The sequence below is a fragment of the Malania oleifera genome, chromosome 3, assembly GCF_029873635.1.
Source record: "Malania oleifera isolate guangnan ecotype guangnan chromosome 3, ASM2987363v1, whole genome shotgun sequence".
Lineage (NCBI taxonomy): Eukaryota > Viridiplantae > Streptophyta > Magnoliopsida > Santalales > Ximeniaceae > Malania > Malania oleifera.
The window spans coordinates 95,315,093-95,335,908 of record NC_080419.1 but is presented as its reverse complement, the minus strand read 5'-3'; the positions used below and the strand labels follow the sequence as shown (position 1 = coordinate 95,335,908).

The window sequence follows — 20,816 nt, the reverse complement described above, 5'->3', positions numbered from 1 at the left end:
AAGTGGTTGCAATGGTCCTGTTGGTCTTTGATTCTTAGCCTTCACTTGCTAACATGTTAGGCACTGCTCCACGAATAAGACAGTTTCTCTCTTTATGTTATTCCACTAGAAAGACTCTCGCAAATCCCGATACATTTTGGTACTTCCTGGATGCATTGTATAAAGTGAGTGACGAGCCTCCTCTAGAATGGTTCTTTTAATCTCTGCATCATTCGGTACATATAATCTGGCGTGAAACTTCAAAATCCCATCATATGAGATGCTAAGGTCTGCCCTCAATCCATTCTGTACATTACCCAAAATCTTTACCAACTCTACGTTCATCATCTGTGCAGCCTTAATCTTTTCCTTCAAGGTCGGTTGGATTACTAGACTGGCAATGAAAATCTAAAAGTTTCCCTCCACTACTTCCACACCAGATCTCTCCCTATTCATCCTAATTTGATGTTGAGTTACCACTGCTAAGACTGATGCATTCCCTGACTTCTGACTTAACGCATCAGCTACCACATTGGCTTTCCTTACGTGGTAGTTGATGGTACAATCATAGTCCTTTAGTAGTTCCAGCCATCTCATCTGTCTCATGTTCAGTTCCTTTTGCATGAAGAAGTACTTGAGGCTTTTATGGTCGGTAAAAATCTCGCACCTTTCACCATACAAGTAGTGTCTCTAGTTTTTCAACGCCTATGCCATTGCTGCCAATTCCAAATCATGCGTTGAATAATTCTTCTCATATTCCTTGAGTTTCTAAGAAGCATATGCCACAACCTTCCCCTATTACATCAAGACACACCCAAGCCCTTTCAATGGTGCATCACTATAAATAACAAAACCACCATCTCCTGAGGGGATCATCAATACTGGAGCAGTGACGAGTCATTGTTTCAATTCTTGGAAGTTTTTCTCACAATCATCAGTCCACCCATACTTCACATTCTTCCTCGTCAACCATGTCAGAGCACTTGATAATTTAGAAAACCCTTCCGAGAATCTACGATAATACCTTGCCAGACCTAAGAAACTTCTGACCTCATGAACATTCTTTGGCCTTACCCAATCCACAACTGCCTCTATCTTACTTAGATCCACAGACATACCACCCCTGGATATCACATGTCCTAGGAATGCAACCTTTTCCAGCCAAAACTCACATTTCTTGAATTTGGCACAAAGCTTCCTTTCCTTTAATACCTAGAGTACCAACCTCAAATAATTCTCATGCTCCTCAGAACTTTTTGAATAAACCAAAATATCATCAATGAATACCACCACAAACTGATCCAGATATTTATGGAAGTCCTTGTTCATCAGGTCCATAAATGCAACATAAGCATTAGTCAGTCCGAATGGCATAACCAAGAACTCATAGTGACCATACGTAGTTCGGAAAGTAGTCTTTAGAACATACTCTAACTTAACTTTCACCTGATGATACCTGAATTGGAGATTGATCTTAGAGAAGACCTATGTTCCCTACAGTTGTTCAAATAAATCATCGACAGAGGGTAGCGGGTACTTGTTCTTAGTTATTTCCTTATTTATTTCCTGATAATTGATACACATCCTCATCGATCCGTCTTTCTTTTTAAAAAATAACACTGGTGCTCCCCAGGGTGATTGGCTAGGTCTAATGAATCCCTTGTTATGTAATTCTTGTAACTGCTATTTCAATTCTTTAAACACTATCGGAGCCATACTGTATGGAGCCTTCGAGATTGGTGTCTTTCCTGGAAGTAGGTCAATAGCGAATTTAACTTCACGGCCAAGAGGCAACTCAGGTAAATCTTCTAGAAACACATCCAAAAATTCTCTCACCACTGGGATATCCTCCAGCTTTAGTTCTTCCTATAGTACTTCCTTCACACATGCCAGGTACCCCAAACATCCATCTAGGAATAGCCTCTTTGCCTGAATAGCTGACAGTATTTGTGGTGAGGAGTGCATGCATGACCCAACAAACTTGTACTCCTGCTCCTCAAGAGGTCTTAACACTACCTTTTTTTTTAACAGTTTATGCTAGCATAACTGGAGGCTAGCAAGTCCACTCCAAGAATTATGTCAAATCCATGCATGTCAAATACTACTAAATTAGCAGGTAGCATCCTTCCCTGAATACCCATTGGATAGTTCCTAAGCTCTTTTCTACATATCACTATGGTTCTTGTCAACGTGACCACATAATTCGGCATCTAACAATCGAGTTTCTACCCCATATAATTTGATATAATCTAGAGATATGAATGAATGCGTCACTCTTGAATCAAATAATACAATAGCTTTATTTTAAGACATAAAGTATTACCTGTCACCACGTCACCAACATTTTCTGCATCTCCCACGGTAAGAGAATAAACCCGTGCCTGAGCGGTGTTGCTCTGATAGCCGCGTCGGGGTGCCTGATTATTTTCCCGGTATCGAATAGGAGTGGGTGCATCAATCGGTGGCCCACGACATTCTAGTGCAATGTAGCCGCATCTACCACACCAGTAACAGGTACCCGATCCACTCCGACATTCACCCCAATTCCTCCTATTACACTTAGGACAAGTAGAGCATGATGAATTACCCTGATCAGCTCGATTCCCTATTTCCTATCTCTGGGCCACATTGCTACTATTTTAACTCCACGAACCCTGAATCATACCAGTGCGAAAGACAAGAGGCATAGGCCTCTTCCACTAGTTCTATATCCCGACACTCCTATGTAGACTCGTTTCCAACACCGTGGCTTTATCCACCAACTCCGAGAAGGTCTGAACTTGAAAGGCCACCACCTGCTCGTAGATCCTCAAACTCAAGCCTTTCTTAAACCTCCGTGCCTTGTTTGGCTCATCTAGAACCATATACAGAGCGAATTGGGACAACTCCACGAACTTGGCTACATACTACTGCACGGTCAGGTTCCCCTGAGTCAAGTTAGTGAACTCCTATGCCTTTGTATCCCTGGTGGAAGAAGGGAAGTACCGATAAAAGAAGAGCTCCTCGAAATGGTTCCAAGTCAGCTCTGCGGGTCCTAGCTCTATTCCTCGAGTAGCTTCACCGATATCCAAAACCACCTAGCCTCTCCAGTCATTTTAAAAGTGGCATAAAGGACCTTCTATTCATTAGTGCAATGCAGTACTTTCGGTATCTCCTCAATCTGCTAAACCCAATTTTCTACAATGATTGGGTTGGCTCCTACCACAAAGGTTGGGGGATTTATATAGGTGAATTGCTCGATGGTGCACGATTAGTCAGCGAGTGGGTAGTTCTACCCTTTAGAGTTCCACATGATCTCCACCATGACTTGTTGGGCCAAACCACAGAGCACAGAAGTAGAATCAATGTCATCCTTGCTGGCAGAATCCAAAATCTTACTCCCTTCGACATCGACGTTTTTATCTCTGGGATCCAACCTAAAGATAGAAAAAACAACTTTTTTAGAATCCTAATGTCGTAACACGATCGACACAAATATTTCACTAGGAATTTATAAAGTACTCAACACACTGTACAAGATTACATAGACTTTCCTTTAGGGACTTCTCCAATAAATCAATAAACTTAATGTTCAAGTCCCCAATCTTCAAGTTCCAATCCCACTGCTTAAAAACAACACCGTCGATGGTTTGCCTTGGCTTTTCTGGAACCGTCATTTCAGGAAAAACAAAAAATACGGTCAAGGGATTTATACCTCCAGGCTACGAGACAAAACCCAAAATTCCAATAATGACCTACCAATGTCCTAATCTACCCATTCTTATCCTCATCCTAACTCAAACCTATACTCTGGTAAACATTATTTGTCAAAGTCTACAGAACCTATAAACTTGGGCGCTAATACCACACTGTAGCACCCCGAACCCGGTGGGGCTCGATGTGCTACTATTTTCCATATATATATATATATATATGATACCACAACTATAAGACTTGAACCCAAAAGGGGGTCTCGGGTACGCCTATCCATAACTAAATTAAAACAAGCAACGAAAATACATCAAACCTTAAAACACTTTACCAGAGTTCTAAACCACCATAGTTACATAACTATCTCTAAGCCAAAATATTACATCACAAGGATCTAAAAGCATATTTAATACAGAGTCTCACAAGCACTTACACCAAACTATAACAACGAAACCCCAGCCCCGTAGCTCACTAGGCTCGATTTCCTATAGGTCCTGAAAAGTTGAAGGTATTTATTGGGGTGGGACACTTCTCAGTAAGACATATTAGATTATCATCAGTGCGTGGCCAACATGAGTTTTACTGTGAGCATACGATATTCATTAATTTAACTATAAGTGAAAAGGCATTCATAAATCGTACTCACACATTTGTAATTGAAAATAAATATTTTCCTGAAAAACATAGTTCTGCTCAATAGATAGCCCCATTTACATAAATTACATATATGCATCGAGAACCTTCCTTATTGGACTAATCGACATGTTTAACCCCCATGATGGGTTGTGCGGTCTGTAGACAAGACTTGCATCTAGCCGGCCGACCAATGCTAAGTCAAAATATCCTGTTTGAAGTTTGATTTGCCTCCCGCAACCTGGTCCGGAATCCAGGAGGGGTACAACCCTACTTAGGCCAAACCGACTATCATTGTCCAACACTTCCATAATAGTGTGGCTGTATTATACTTTTCACTAGTTGCAATACCGAGCTTCCAAACATCTAGTCCCTCAGGGTTCATAAAGCATATATATAATTTACATAGTAAAAATAATAACATGATGTCATGTTCACAACTCGGTATAAAATCATCATATCCATAGCTCGGTATAAAACTATCATATTCACAACTCGGTATAAAATCGTCATATTCACAATTGGTATATAAACCGTCATTTTCACAATTCCATAATATTCTCTACATCTCTAGAGATCAGTATAAAACCATACTTTCACTGTATATCATCCTAAAAATATTCCAACAGGCTTATTTATGTAGTAAAGATAATCATTCTCGTGCCATACGATTTGAGTAATAAATCATAATATAATGAACTGCCCGGGGAAAGTATATTTTGCTAAAAACAAAGGGTATGATAATCTCTAGGGTTTTATTTAACTCAAAATATATGTTTTACAGTAAAAGGAGATGATCACTCTACTCACTTTAGTTTTCCCCAAATATGTATGTAATAAACCAAAACCCTCATTTTCATTTTCTAGATTCATTCATAAAGTTATATATAGTATTCCTGTAATCACATACTCCATTTTAATCGGGTCAATTTTCAAAATAATTAACATAATATAATCCACTTACCTGTTCTTGAAAATTTGCCTACAATGTTCGGTGGAAATCCTAGCTTCTTAACCTGACCTAGGAGAGAGAGCCAGCAAGCCGAGAGGAAAGGGAGAGAATCGGAGAGCATGTGTGGAGTGCCTTTGGGCTCGAGAGAGAGAGAGTGAGAGTCAGTTTAGGGAAAGGGTGAGAGAGATGAAAAGGAAGGTGTATTCCTTGGAGGGGGAGTGAATTGGGATTTTAAAATTTCTTTATACCCCTTTTAATTAATTCTTTCTTAACTCTTTTTTGGTTTTAGCAAACACACATGCAAAGTTGATTTATAATCACAAGTTTAGTGAAAAATTAATTTATTTATAAACCTTTATGAATAATAATTCCAATTTGAATACTTCTTTTAGCAATTTAATTCAACCAACCAAAATAACCAAAATAAGATTCACAATATGGAATGAATTCAGCAATGCTTCCAAGATTCAATAATTGAGTAAGTCAATGTTGAGTGTAAGTATGCAACTGATAAAAGCCCAGTATCAATATTATTGATTTCTCAATATGCTCAATATGAATCACAATAGAAATTTCCAATCACTCATCCAAAACTCAGAATTTAAACAAACATTCAATTAATGAGTTTTGGGTGTTAATCAATCAACTTACTCCCTTATGGTTTCCGCGATAAGTATTGATCCACCAACGTACTCCTTTTTTGGTTTCTGCAATCCCAAAGTCAAATTAATTTTCAGTTTATTTTATATCTAATCCACGTAGTTTATATGAGCAAAAATTAAATATCCAACAACGCAATTTATATGAGTAGAAAATTAAATGAGTAGAGAAGAGAGTGACACCGTGATTTTTACGAGGTTTGACTATACCCACCTACGTCCTTGACTTAGGCAACACACCTAAGGATTCCACTATACCACTCCTTTACGGGTAGGAGCAACCTTACACACTCATTTGCGGGCAGGAGCAACGTTTTACAATCCCTCCTTCAATAGGCTAGAGTTCACCTCTCCAAACGATACCCCATGCTTGGTCCAACAACGATTCAAAGATCTGAACTGTCTACAAAAACAAGAACAAATTTAGTGTACAAAGACACTCTCAACAAGAGCTGATTAGGACAATAATAAAGCACAACTATATACTTCAATTCAAAATAACAATAGAAAGAATTTGAAACTTTAGAAGTATATCACCGTGAGCTTCTTTCTTGATTGAAATAATTCAGAATATGCTTAGAGATTTATGAGAGTTTCACAGAAAAACTCAGCAGAGAAATTTAGAAAGTATGTGAGCAAGAGACCTTTTGAGAATTTTGTAAGCATGGAAGCTTTGATTGCTATATATTGCTTGGTGTCTTGAATCCTTTGTCTTTGGGGGGGGGGGGTATTTATAGATGTTTAGAAAAGAGTATTTCATGTTCCCCAAGTGACTTGGAGTGTTTCCTAAGTTTTCATAATGTTTAGAATTCAAAACCTCAATTTTGGAAACTTCTCGTTATTTTTAAAATTTGAAATCTCGAAGAGTTAGTCGACTGGGTACGAAGAATCAGTCACTTGGAGTCATTTAAAACACAAAAAATTCAAATGCAATAAGATGTTAGTCGACTAGGTCGCCTGGGTCCTCTTGGGTTTGCCTAATTTCCTTTTGTCTATTTGTCAGTCGCTTGGGCCATCTCAGTCAGACGTCTTAACAAACCAAAAAAATGATTTTCCATTTTGTTTTCAAAAACTTTTTTCTCTTAAGTTTTCCCCAAAGTAATTTAAAACTTTTGAAAAATATTTTCTAGTGTTTTTCAAAATATGGCCTCTAAGTCAATGAGTTTCTTAATAAGCTTTAAATCCAACCATATTATCATTTGGATGAAGTACTTGCATAGAGACTCTCTTAATACTTTAAACATATTCAAAGCTTGGTGTCTTCATGCTTGTCATTTGCTGAGACCATCTTGCCTTTGATCTTCAATTCTCTAAGCTTCTTCAATTCTCTAAGCTTTCATCAAGTCATCTTTGGAGTTCATGCTATCATGTCCTTTAAGGTTTTATTTCCTTTTGTAGTTTTGAAACTAGCTTCACAATTACTTGAACTTGAGTTTAAAAACCTGATTCATAAAGTATCATCACTTCCACCAAAACTTGTTAAATTAACTTTGATTTGTTATCATTAAAATAAGATTAGTAAGTCATGTTAGGCCAACAAGAGAGAGTGAAAGGCCTGAGAGAGAGTTAAAATGAAAAAAAAAATAGATTTCTTTTCATAGACCCCTAGCCTGTAGGAAATCATCGACGATTTTCCTGAAATCGTTGAAGGTTTGGTCTCTTATCAAACCAGTTTTCCCGTGTTCATATATAAAAACTCTGGATTGTTTGAAATCGTCGACGGTTTCCCTAAGATTTCTAAAACTTTCGACAGTTTGGTCTCATACCAAACCATTGCCCCATTAAACCGTCGACGGTTTGCCTGAGATTCCTTAAATCATCGACGACTTGGTTTTATACCAAGTCGGGTTCTTACATAATGTGAGATGAATTATGATACAAAAACAATGAAGTGTCAAACTTTAATTCTTGGAAACCAAGTGAGAAGAGCTTGGTATTAAGCTTTAAAAACCAGGCCCAAGGAGCCTGTTTGAGGCCATAAAAGGCCTTTTTAGGTTACAAACATGATGGGGAAATTCTAGATGAACAAAGCTAAGGTGTTGCCGCATGTATACTACCTCTTCCAAGTCACCATGCAAAAAGGCATTTTGTATCTCTAACTGTTGGAGGGGCCAATTAAAGGTGACAACAAGGGACAATATAATTCTGATGGTAGTATGTTTGATCACTGGTGAAAAAGTTTCGGTGTAGTGAAGACCTGCTTGTTAATGAAAGCCTTTGGCTACAAGGCATGCTTTTCATCGTTCTAAAGTGCCATAAGCCTTTCTCTTTGTTTTGAGTATCCACTTGGGACCCAAAACATTGATAGAATCAGATGAGAGGACCAAGTCCCATGTGTGAGTAAGTAGTAGAGCTTGAAATTCCAAGTTCATGGCCTCTCGTCATTCAGTAAATTTAGAGGCCTCAGTGTAGGAAGTAGGTTCTTCTGGATTAGTGTGAGAAATGGTGGTGAGTGAAAGGGAAAATGTTCGTTTTCTGGTGGGCCAAGGAATTGTACCATTAGTGTGTTTGAAAAGGCAATAGGTGTTCACCTTAGCACGAGTGATCATTAGATAAGTGTTTGAAGACAACATAGGAGGAGATAAAGATGTTGGAATGGTCAAAACTGAGGGAGAGAAAATCCTCATGTTGGGAATTTTGGGGTTGTGATGAGCTTAATGAGAGAGAAAGGTCTTGTGTGGTGTCGGGTGAGGAGTTCAAAGATGATACAGGCCTAATGGGCAGTAAGGAGATGTGAGGTGGCGAGAGAGGGATGGGTTGGGAGATAGGTGAGTGTGGGTCTAACAAAGATGTAGTGGGAGAGGTCTGTAGGTGAAGAGGATGAACAGAAGTGGATAAAATGGGCATGGGCTGTGAGGTGTTGGACAAAATCTTGACAGATTGATGAAATGGAAAATGGTTTTCATTGAAAATTACATCCCTAGAGATTTATTCCTAGCCCAATGGGAGATAAAGACACCGATATCCCTTATGATTTGGGCTATAGCCCATAGACACACAGAATGTGGATCTAAGGTCCAATTTATGACAATTTTTAGACTCAAATTTGGCCAATATGCTATGGCAAAGGTTCAAAGAAGTTACTTGAATTACAAGCCTTTTTTTCTAAAGTAGTTACTTGAAAGGGAGACTTATTTTTTAAAACATGTGTAGGCATTCTATTTATAAGATAAACCAAAGTTTGAAATGCCTTAGACCAGTATTTTGTCGGCATAGATGCTTGAGTTAAAATAGATAGTCCAGTTTCAACTATATGACGACGACGACGCTCAATTGTCCCATTTTGAGTTGTGAGGCAATGAATTATCAAATGATTGAAGCAGTTGCTTGAATAGTCTATATTCACCACCGCCATCTGTTTGCACAATTTTAATTTTTAAGGAAAAGTAATTATTGACATTATGTAAAAAAGCAAGAAAAATGGAAGAAACATTAGATTTAAATTAGATCCGAAAACACCAAATATATTTATAGAAATCGTCAATGATAGACAAGCAAAATTTACCACCAGTTGAGGATAAAACAGGGGCCGAATCCAATTCAAATGGATGTAAGGACCTAGAGGGTGATGTATGATGAGGAAGAGCATGAGCTTTTCCTTGATAACATGTTGAGTAGTGTGAAACAGTTTTGTGAGAGTTTATTGGAAGCTTAAACTAACTAATGATGAAGGAGGTAGTTTTTGGGGATGGATGTAACGACCCCAAAATTATTAGCATATATGTACACTATTACTCTGATACCCATAATACCATTCACTATAACATTTCAGATCCAAAATGGTACCGAGGATACCTGTTCACAAAATATACCACCTAAGCAGCAGAAAACATAAAAATACATTAACCTTATTTACAATATCAAAGTTTCAGTATTTCCCAAAATATACATATACATCTCTCAAAAGAAACACAATGCCCTAAGGGCATACCCAAAAATACAACTCCTAATTCAAAACTTACCCTATAGCTAAGGTAATACAAAAGTCCTCTCGATCTCAGAGCCCACTCCACATGCCTATTTGAATCACCTGAAATGTTTGGAAAGATGGGGTGAGACACCTCTCAGTAAGATGAAATAAGTTACATCCAATGTGTGGCAAATGAGTTTTAACTGTAAACATGAATTAACCCCGCATGCTCGAGTTGTGTGGCCTGTGGGCGGGTCTTAACTCTGGCTGGCCTACTAGGCTAAGTCAAACTATAAACCTCTATAGTATGATTGGCCTCCTCAACCTAGACCTGACTGCCTGGGAGCTTGCGTCTCTCCTCTAGGCACAATCGACTGTTCCATTCCACTCTCTATGTGAGATGTGTGGTTACACTCTATACTGTGTTAGCAACGGTACCGTGCTCTGTAATCTGTAGTGGTCCATTCGAGATCTGATACTATATAATATTATTTCTGTATATTACTGTTCTACCATGATTTTGTGATAAAATGTAAATCATTTCTCTGTAATAGCTGTAATATCATGGTTTTGTAAAAGTTGTGTATAATCATGGTTCTGTAAAAGTTATGTATAATAATGGTACTATAAAGGCTGTATAAAATTATATATTAAATCTCTGTACTATATATGATATTTCTCATACCACACTATTTTAATGAAACTATTATACTATAATATATATGGGTAAAACTATATTTTTTTGCTATATGAAAATAATACATATCATTTGTAAAACTTTCCTATAACCCAAATTTTTGAATTTTCACAAATATACCACAACTGTAAAATTTAAAACCCATAAACACATGTTATATTTTAATTAATTAAATTTCCAAAAATTAATTAGCGCAACTTATTCCCCTTACTTGATTATTGAGAAGCTTGCTAAAATACTATACTCATGCTTGCAGCGTTTAGAACTCAAAAACCTTGAAATCATACATTCCCCAGAAAAATATCACATTCACATTTTTCCCAAACCCACATACTCTATTTAATCAATGAAACATCAAATAATTAACTATTTATTCCTCTTACCTCATTCCCTAAGGAAACGCCCGTAGGAACCCTAAACCTGCACTTGCGGTGTTCACACCAAAACCCTGTATTCCACAAATCCCAATTTATCAGTTTACCCCTAGAATAGTGTTCATATTCACATTCCAAGGTCCATACACCCATTTAACAAGTTAAAACACCAATAAACATCATAAAAAACTTTCTTACCTCGGTTTGGGATGGTGCTTGAGATTCTCAAAATACAATTATGCTTCGGTCAAATTAAAGAGAATCGCCACTAGGCTTTAGATACGGAGTTTGATCGTCAATTGGGCGAGTCTAAAGTGAGAAAATGAAGAGAGGGAGAGAGAGAGAGAGAGAGAGAGAGAGAGAGAGAGAGAGAGAGAGAGAGAGAGAGAGAGAGAGAGAGAGAGAGAGAGAGAAAGGGAGGTTTGTAGTTGGTGAGAGAGAGTGGGGGTTTTGAAATTTTAAAAGAAAAAAAAATGACTTGCAGCCCTTATAAGAATTTTGTCTCTGGAAAAAATTGTTGACGGTTTTCTTAGGCTCCTAAAAAACCGTTGTTGATTTTGTATTTAACCAACCCCAATTTTCACTGTTATGCTTTTACCTGGCTCGGTAAAACCATATAACCATCAATGGTTTTCTTAGCACTCCAAAAAATCGTCGCTGGTATTTCCCTCACCAAGCAATTTTCCTTTTTCCTTCTATTTTTCTTATCATTTGTATTTTCTGGATCTCTACAATGGATGTCCAAGTTGGAGGTGCAAGTTGTATAAGGAAGTGCGTTCACTAATGTGTGGTTGAGGAGAGGCAGAGACTGAAGCCGAGGTTGTGGTAGCCATAGATAAGACAAATTGGCCATTTTCAATGGTTCCCCCTTTAAGTTTGTAAATCCTTCACACAAAAATAATTAGAATGAAACTCAAAGTAAACAAAATTGTCATAGCAAAATTGACAGACAAGCAACAATTTTTTATTGTAATTAAACGGACATGGAGAAGTTGAGAAAGAGAAAATTTGCTAGAGGGAGTGTGCAGTTGAGCAGAACCCGTGTGATGTATAGGCATTGTAGAACCATCTCCGATGTTGACTTGATCTGAGCCCTAATATGAAGAAAAATCCAAGTTCATGTTGCTAAATTCTGAGGTGAAATGATGAGTTGTGACAGTGTCGAGAAACAAAGAATGAGTATTTTGTGGGGTGGAAGGAAGAGTGGTGATTTTTGCAGATATTGAGGGACGTGGAGTTGATTAATAGCTATGATCAAATTCGTAGTAACATACCAAGGCAGAGTGGCCAGGTTTGTGACACACTTGACATAGAGGTCTATTATTAGGTTGAGTGGAGAAGAAGGAAGGATTGTACCTATCTCCTCCATGCCGACCACGAGAGAATTGAGAGCCTCTACCCCGAGATAAGGAACCAACTGAGTTAGAAGATTTGACCAAGGTATTGTGGGCTGTCACAGAATGAGCATTAAACATTTTTTGGGTTTAATGGGCTAACCGAGATTCATGAGTAAGCAAGAAGCTATATATTTGTTGTGGTGAGAGAGGATCAACTTGAGTTATGAGAGAGGTGATCAAGGGATCATAATCTGTCCCAAGTCTAACAAATAAGTAAACTTAAAATTCATAAGGGGAGAGGGGCTACCCAGCAACGCCTAAGGAGGTAGCCAACATCTTGGCTCTATGAAAATAATATGTAATGGACTCACATCCCTTTTTGAGAGTGGCCAATTGATATTGAGTATGCATGACATGAGTAGTGGATTGAGAAGAAAAGAAAGTCTATAGAGTCATCCAAGCATTTTAGGTAGTGTCACAGTCAAGAACATGGGCTAGCACCTAGTCTGACAAAGAAGAATTAATGGCAGTGGCGATGAGTTAGTCATGTAAGACCCTCTGAGTATAATCGATATTTGAGGCAATGTTGATCATGGGAGGAGGCATAGGAGATGTGTAATGCCCCAACCTGGGTTTGCTAGGGAGTACTACGTCTCTCCTCCTCCACCTGGACCAGACTATAGGGGGTGGGCCTTATTGGACTAATGACTGGGCCCACAGACCAATACGTGTAATTTTCAGTATATTTTGTCCTAACTCAAACACTTCCTAAGAAAACTTCCTAAAAGGTTACCCATCCTAAGATTACTCCAAGCCAAACACGCTTAACCATTGAGTTCCTATGGGAAGGCTCTCGAAAATAAAGGTGCACCTTGTTGATATTGGTAGTAACATCTAATCCTTTTTAAACCTTTCTTCCACGGGGTATCACATTCTCCTTTACTTACAGAACGTAACATCCTCGTTGCGAGCCCACATTTCCAAACCTAGGTGATGTGAATCTCATCACACTTCCAGCTGGGTAATTGCTCTAATACCATTTTGTAATGCCCCAACCTGGGTCTTCTAGGGAGCATTGTGTCTCTCCTCCTCCACCTAGACCAGACAACGGGAGCGGGCCTTATCGGACTAATAACTGGCCCCACAGACCAACACATGTCATTTTCAGTGTGCTTTGTCCTCACTCACACACTTCTTGAGAAAGCATCCTAGAAGGTCACCCATCCCATGATTACTCCAAGCCAAGCATGCTTAACCGTGAAGTTCTTATGAAAAGACTCCTTAAAAGAAAAGTGCACCTTATTCATATGGGTAGTAATATCTAATCCTTTTTGAACCTTTCTTCCGCGGGGTATCAGATGACCATCCACATGACCAAAGAGTTGATGGCCTTTAAGAAAAGGTACCATATGTTCCTTCCAAAGAAGGAAATTATTGATGGTTAGCTTTATGGTGATGAAGTGGCTAGCATAATTGAGGGTGGGGTTAGAAACCATGACAAGTAGATGCTGTGTTGTGGAGCTAGGTAAAGAGTCACCAGAAGCCATGGAAATATGCCGGACATGAGTCTCATACAAGTTTTGATACCATGTTAAAGTAACTGCTGAATAGAGGCATCAAGTGCCAAATAGAGAGCTCAATGAATTCAATATTTGATTAGTTTTCTTCTTTCATTCTGCTGCGTTGTTACAATCTATTTTTATAGACTTAATCTAGAGCTAACAACTCCCTATATAATCAGGATCAATGGACATTTGTCCTACCAAAAAAGAATTTTTATTCCCAGAGGAATCCTTGGTAATTCTCTGCAGTGCCTTGTTGTCCTCTGTTGTGCCTTGATTATTGTTTGTTGTGGTGATGGTGGAAGAGTCTGCTGGAGGCTTGTTGATTGCTATCATATGCTATGCTGATTGTGGTTAGCTATCCTTAGCAAGCGTGGTAATATCCTTAACACTCAATTCTAACATGTAATCATTCAAATCAATGTCTAATCCTTCATATATTTTTCGTTTTAAACTTTCTAACTTCATCCTTCTTTTAACTCGAATCACCTTCATTGGCTCTGTGCAATATTCAATACCAGTCGACCTATGTATAATCTCACTGTCAACGTATAATAAGATTGTAACTTTGTTAGCTGATGAACTTGACACCATTTTGAATTTTCAATACAAATTAAAAAATTTAAATTTTCAATTAAAATAATATTTCTTTTCTCAAAAGACTGAAAAATTAAATTAACCTCATGTAATTATTTTTTTCTTACAAAAATGGAGTTTAACTGTAACATAATTTTTTTTTCAACACAATAATAAATATTATTAATTAAATCACAATAATATCAATATATAAATATATATATATATATATATATATATATCTTACAAAAATATATTAATATAAATATATCATAATCATAAACATACCTCAATATAAAATGAAATGAATATACAAAATCAAAGCAAATCTAGAAATTAGGGAAAATGTCACTGACGGTGTCGTCACTGACCCTTGAAAGAGAGCAGTTGCAAGAGTAAATCACTGAATACATTCACTTCGCAGTTGAAGATGGTGAGGGACGTTGGAGGATAAAGGAAGAAGAAGGAAAATAAAGAAGCAAGGAGAAAGGATGAATGACAAGTGGGAGGGTGGAGGAGAATAAATAGAACACTCGGGTGGGGGGAGAGGGGGCATGCAGGGATGTACGGGGGAGGGGGGCCAGGGAAGGGAGTGCACGAGTGTTTCCCTACGTAATCTGCTTGTCAAAACTGACTTTCCAAGAGTTGAATTTGACCCTTCTTTTTTTTTTTTTTTTTTTTCCGCGCAGAGTAGGGAAGCAATCCTATCAGTTGGTTAGGTGGTGGCAAAGGGAGGGGGGGCTAGGGAAAGGACTGCACGGGGGGTTTTCCATGTAATCTGCATGTCAAAACCGACTTTCCAAAATTTATTTTTGACTCTTATTTATTTATTTTTTTTCGCAGAGTAGCATTGGGAAGGAGTGGGAAGGAGCAAGGGGGAGCAGTCCTGTCAGATAGAATTGAGTTTCCAAGAGTCGGTTCTGACTTTTTTTTTTTTTTTTTGGCAGGGCAAGAACCGACTTTTGAAAAGTTGGTTCTACCACATCTTGTAATTTTTTTTTTTATACTCAAACTGATTTTTAGAAAGTCGGTTGGGTTCAAAAGTGTAAATATACTGCCACCCATACTATATTTGTGTGTTTTATTTTTTATTATTTTATTTTTTAATATTTTAGTAAAACACTCAACGCCGAGCTTTGACCTTGGTGCGCAAAGTTCGCGAGGTGAGCTGGTAATGTCCAGAGATGAGTGGAGATTGCAAGGAGGAGTTGGTGCTAAGACACTGCGATCGCGTGCTGTTTAGCCGATGAGGGCACAATAGTATTTTGAGAGCTAAGGGAATTAGGCTATTCATTTTATTATGACCTTCAAAACGCTATCATTTTGAGGTTAAATTTTATGGGGAAACAAGTGCGTGTTTGGGCACCAAAAAATGACCCTTGTACCAGCGGGTATTTATATAAACCCCACATGCTAGCGATTTTACAAACATTGCTAAAAAAACTGCTGGTCAATTAATAATATATTGTTGTAATTTAGTTTACACATTTTAAGGCGTATAATATTATAACACTATATAAATATGGAGACCTAAACAATCTTTAAAAATATAAGATATAATATCTAATATTAAATTAAATTTTTACATAAACTTACAGATAAAAAAAGAGCAAAAGGCATTAGCCTCACTTGACATTCGATGAAAAGATAGAGACTTTCCCTGAGGTTTCAAAAATCTGAGAAACCTCCCCTAAGATTTCAAGAATTTTTAGAGATTTTTCTCCAGATTTTTCAAAAAAGATATGAATTTCTCCTTATATTTTACAAAAAGATAAATCTTTTGAGGGGAGATTTGTGTCTTTTTGACAAATTTTAGGAAAATTCTGTATCATTTTTTAAACCTTTAGGGAGATCAATGAAATTTTTGTAATCTTAGGGATCCTTTTTTAGGACGTTTTGCCCTAAAAAAATTAATATGTATATATTTTTTATTTTATAGAAACCTCAATATATGACTTCTTCCCATAAAAATATTAATAACCTTATTAAATTTTTAAATTGTGATTTAGTACCTAAAATCTTAATCATTGTTATTTTTCTTCTTAACGATCAATTAATGAGTTCTTAAAATTTTAAATAAATTTAAAATTTATTATTCGGAGGGTCTTCTACATTTTTCTTTTCGAATTTTATCATTTAGAAATTATATTATTGTTTGTCTAAATACTGTTAGACATTTCGTAATAATTTTATAAAATATTAGAAGAATGTAACTATTTTATTTGAGAACTCAAATTTTATTTAACATTTATAATGCCCACATTTGTTTTATTGTTTGTATGAAATGAATTTTTAAGGTACAAAACTTGACTTATTCAAAATAAAAATTTTAAAAGTAGATTTATCTAGTGCTATTGAATTTATTTATTTATTTTTACAAATACTTGTCCAACTTCTAAAACATAACAATATTTTTTTCTACAATATTCTTTACACAATTTGTACTTTAAGATATGTATATAAATTATTCTTTTTTTAAGCTAAATAGAGTTTCCTTTCAGGTTCAAACTATGACATATCGATAATAAATTTTATAAATTATCTAATTTTGGTTGCATCGATTTTATTTTAGTATTGCTTTCGTTTTGCTCTAGATTTCTAATAATTGAGCTAGCCCTTTTTTTTTTCCTCTTTTAAGAAGGGTGACATCTCCATTTATTTATTAATAAACCCTCATTTTGACGGAGGAATACCGTTGGTACAAGACAAGTAATGGAAAATTACAATTCCCAAAAACAAAACCAACACCCAGCCAAAAAAAACCACCATGCTTTAATGGATTCTTTATCTTTTGCTTTACAATTTGCTAGATAGACTGTCGCAACGAGACAAGAGTGGTACATATATCCAAATATAGCAGAAAACTTCTTCATTTTCCCCTTGTCGTGTACAGAGCTTAATTTATCTTGTGTACAACAATTTGTTCTTAATAGAAAGCATAACGGTTGACAAAAAAATAGTTTGCTGATTGATTTTTTTCAATTATAAATAGAACCTTTGAATTTTATACATACATATCCATTTAAAGGTAGAATGTAAAAAATTAATGAAAGTAAAAATGAAGATTCTCACGCTGTCCATGGAGGGATATAATAGAACAGAGAGCTTGTATGAAAGCAAGGGTTAGAAGTGCAACTGCTGCAATGGTAGAAAAAACTGTCCATGGCGTGTTGAAGTAGTCCCTCTGCAGAGTAGCCTTCCACATGTGCCAAGGGGTCCTGCAGTACGCGTTCAATTTTTCACAAAGTTGAGAATAATAGATCTTGGGGCAAACGATGATCCCGAAGCCGATATTGTTAAAAAGTGTGGAGATGTCAAACGATTATCCCACTGCATTGGCGATAATCCCCTGGCGAACAAGCAGCTCCACATCCTTTGTGGTCTTGATGATATCAACTAGTAGGGTCATGTACTCAGTGATGTAATCATCTTTGCCTTGACATTGCTCATAGGCAATGAGATTTCGGAACACGAATTCTGTTCGGTCCTCGATTGTCATTGGCGGAATTTCAACAACTCCACCTGAAAGATATTTTATGTCGGATAAGCTACAGCTTTCCCCCTTCTTGAACTTAATTCCAGCCTCTAGGAGCCTTGTTGCACTTGGTGAGTACTCAGTTGCTGCCCCCAGTTGTACCGCTCTACCATTGCGTTCCTTTCTTGGAAGCGAGGGCTTGCAGTATAACCATAGCAACCGCTAAGGTTAATATTATTACTATCAGAAGGATGATGACTCAGAAGCATATGCGATTTCTCCTCAATGAAATAAAGAGCTAGGTCGACAATGGAAGGCCTTTCTTCCTCTGATTCAATGTCATTGGTGATATTATTTGTGGACACTAAACTAAATAAGTCCTCAAGAACAAAGAGTGGAAGCTGATTCTCAAGCAATATCAAGTCATCACCCACATAATTGAGGAACCAATCTTTTCCAAATATGTAGTCACTCTGATCATGCATCCTTAGTGTTGATAGGGAGAAGTAAAACCTCAAAAGAAACTCAATGATGAAACAAGCATCCACTAAAATCATTTCAACAAACTCATCACTGCTCAGTTTAATGGCTTCTGCATAACAAGGGCGGGCTCTTCCCTCACAGTTCCTTACAACTTGAGCACAACCCTCGACACCCACGCTAGTCCGTTGAATAAAAATCTCCAAGTACCTTGATTTGTGCTCTTCCATGGTTTGTAGGCAGGCATTGTAGCAATGAAGAGGACCGATTGACACTAGTTTTGGTGTATATGCTTCTCCATTGACCTTACGAATCACCTCAGGAACTCTGTAGATACAACACTCATTTGATAGGGAATGTAACTCTCTTAACAATCCTTGAATGCAAACTACCACCTGATCGCGAGGAAGCTTGGAACTATTTGGTAAAGTTAGGTGTTCTATTTTAACATCTTGCCTTGTTGAGTTCTCCATCTCGACGAAAATTTTTGTTCTTGTTCTAGTTCTCAACTTGATCTGCCAAAGTTTTTTATTATCTTCAAGTAGTTCATTTTCTTAGCGGCAATTTGTACCCAAATTTTCATAAACAAAATAATGAATAGATAAGTTACTCCACGCACATGTAGAAATATAGTGAATATGTGAACCTAGCTAGTCCATAACCTAGCTAGCTCATGATATGTATGGCTTCTCGCTTCGTCTTGCAAATCAACTTCTTAATTGAAGTAAAACACAACACACTATAGTGAATAAATAGGTACAGGAATGGAAGTTTGCAACACTTACATGTAGAAATATAATTTTTCTTTTGGTATATACATAATTTTTTTTCATTAAAAAGATTATATAATAATCAATCCTTGCCACCCTTCAATGAAAAATAAGAATATTAGACCTCATTGGCCCCTAGACGATTGTTCCTAGGTCCATCCTCAGTAATAAGTTTAAGAATAATTTGACAGCTTTTTGGGAAGCCTTTGGCTTGAATTTGTAAGTTTTGCTTCGATTTCGTTGTTTTAATAAAATCTTTACCTTCTCAAAAAAAAAAAAAAAAAAAAAGTGGTTTAAGAATGTTAAGAGGGGGTTTTGAATGTTGAGATCATTTCATCAGTGTTGTAGTTCTTTGTCTCAACAGCCTGAAGTTGTTCTCACTTTAGTTGTACATGCTTTGCTTTTTATACTAGATTTCTTTTGGATTTAAAAAAAAAAAAAAAGGTTCTTTGGCTTTAGTTGGGATTGGTAGAAATGATCATTTATTAATAAGGAAGGGAAGACCAAATGACTCTCGGTTCTGGAAATTAATGATGGTCACCATTTCGGAAATTATGGATAACGTTAAAATTTTTGTGAGAGGTGGGAACTCGTTTTTTTGGTTCAATAGGTGGCTCACATCAAGTCCGTTAGCTGTGCGCATTGAGGATATTTCGAACAAGAACCTGTGTATTAAGGATTGCTAACTGAATAACAACTTGAACTTTGATTTATTACTAGAATTGGTTGGAGCTGACAGAACAATGGAAATCTTATATAATGTGCCAGCTCGTAAAAGTGCTCGAGATATATTCATCTGGAAGCCTACCCTTGACGGTAATTTCTCTACAAAAAAGGCATGGGAGGCAGTGAGGAGCAAAAGTGATAATTTTGAGTGGAATGACTGGTTTTGACATTTTTTATTGCCTAGAAGAATCTCAATGTGTTTATGAAAAGTCTGGTTCAGATGCTTGACAATAGATGATAGAAATTAGGCCAAAGAAATATCGATGGGCTTGACATGTGATTACTACATGCAGAGAAGTCAGGAAAACATTGATCATATTCTTTCTTTAGGCGAGGTGGCTTCAAAGGTTTGACATCAGGCTAGTGTGGTGTTGGGGATTCCTTTCCAATGGTTCTTTCCCTATAAAAAAGGAATTGCAAACTGGTTCCACTATGCTCGAAAATCGTCTATTAAATGTATTTTAATCAGACTAATTCAGTGCTTGATTATATCAATGTCCGTCCAGTTTCACATCGTCTTTGTGAGCAATTCCAAAGCCAGTATAAGATCCTCTTAGCTCTCTCTCCTTAACACCTAGGTTTTGAGGATGAGTTCTCTAACATGGTATCAGAGTAGGACCTTGGTCTTCTTAGCTCCTCCGTGGGCTGGACTTCTCGTCGCCTCATTTCCCCCATATGCTCTCGTCACCTCATTTCCCCCATGGACTCGAAAAAAAGTATTAATGTCCATCCAGTCTCATATCGTCTCTGTGAGCAGTTTCAAAGTCAATATAGGATCCTCTTAGTTCTCTTTTCTTAACACCTAGGTTTTGAGGATGAGTTTTCTAAAAGATTACGTGGTGCCTCTGGAATCGAAGATGCAAATCGAGAATGGAAGGAGTTTATTAAAGTGGGATAAGATGTGGAGAAGTGTTCGATATTGGGTTAGTCCTTTAGCTGAGGGCTCTAATTCTTTTCAAATATTGAAGATGTTGAACATTACAATTTTGAAGGAGT

At 37.1% G+C, this 20,816-nt stretch overlaps 1 protein-coding gene across 1 annotated transcript; it reads right to left on the bottom strand.

Annotated features, from left to right (window-relative positions):
• Positions 1-17,321: 17,321 nt before the first annotated feature.
• Positions 17,322-18,797, bottom strand: LOC131151442 (UPF0481 protein At3g47200-like). The gene has a single exon (XM_058102687.1). The coding sequence runs from the start codon at positions 18,795-18,797 to the stop codon at positions 17,955-17,957; it is 843 nt and encodes a 280-aa protein (XP_057958670.1). The 3' UTR covers positions 17,322-17,954.
• Between the last annotated feature and the right edge of the window lie 2,019 nt (positions 18,798-20,816).

What these genes read in the sequence shown, in the direction of transcription:
- LOC131151442 (XM_058102687.1), bottom strand. Translation starts at nt 18,797, where the DNA reads ATGGAGAACTCAACAAGGCAAGATGTTAAAATAGAACACCTAACTTTA.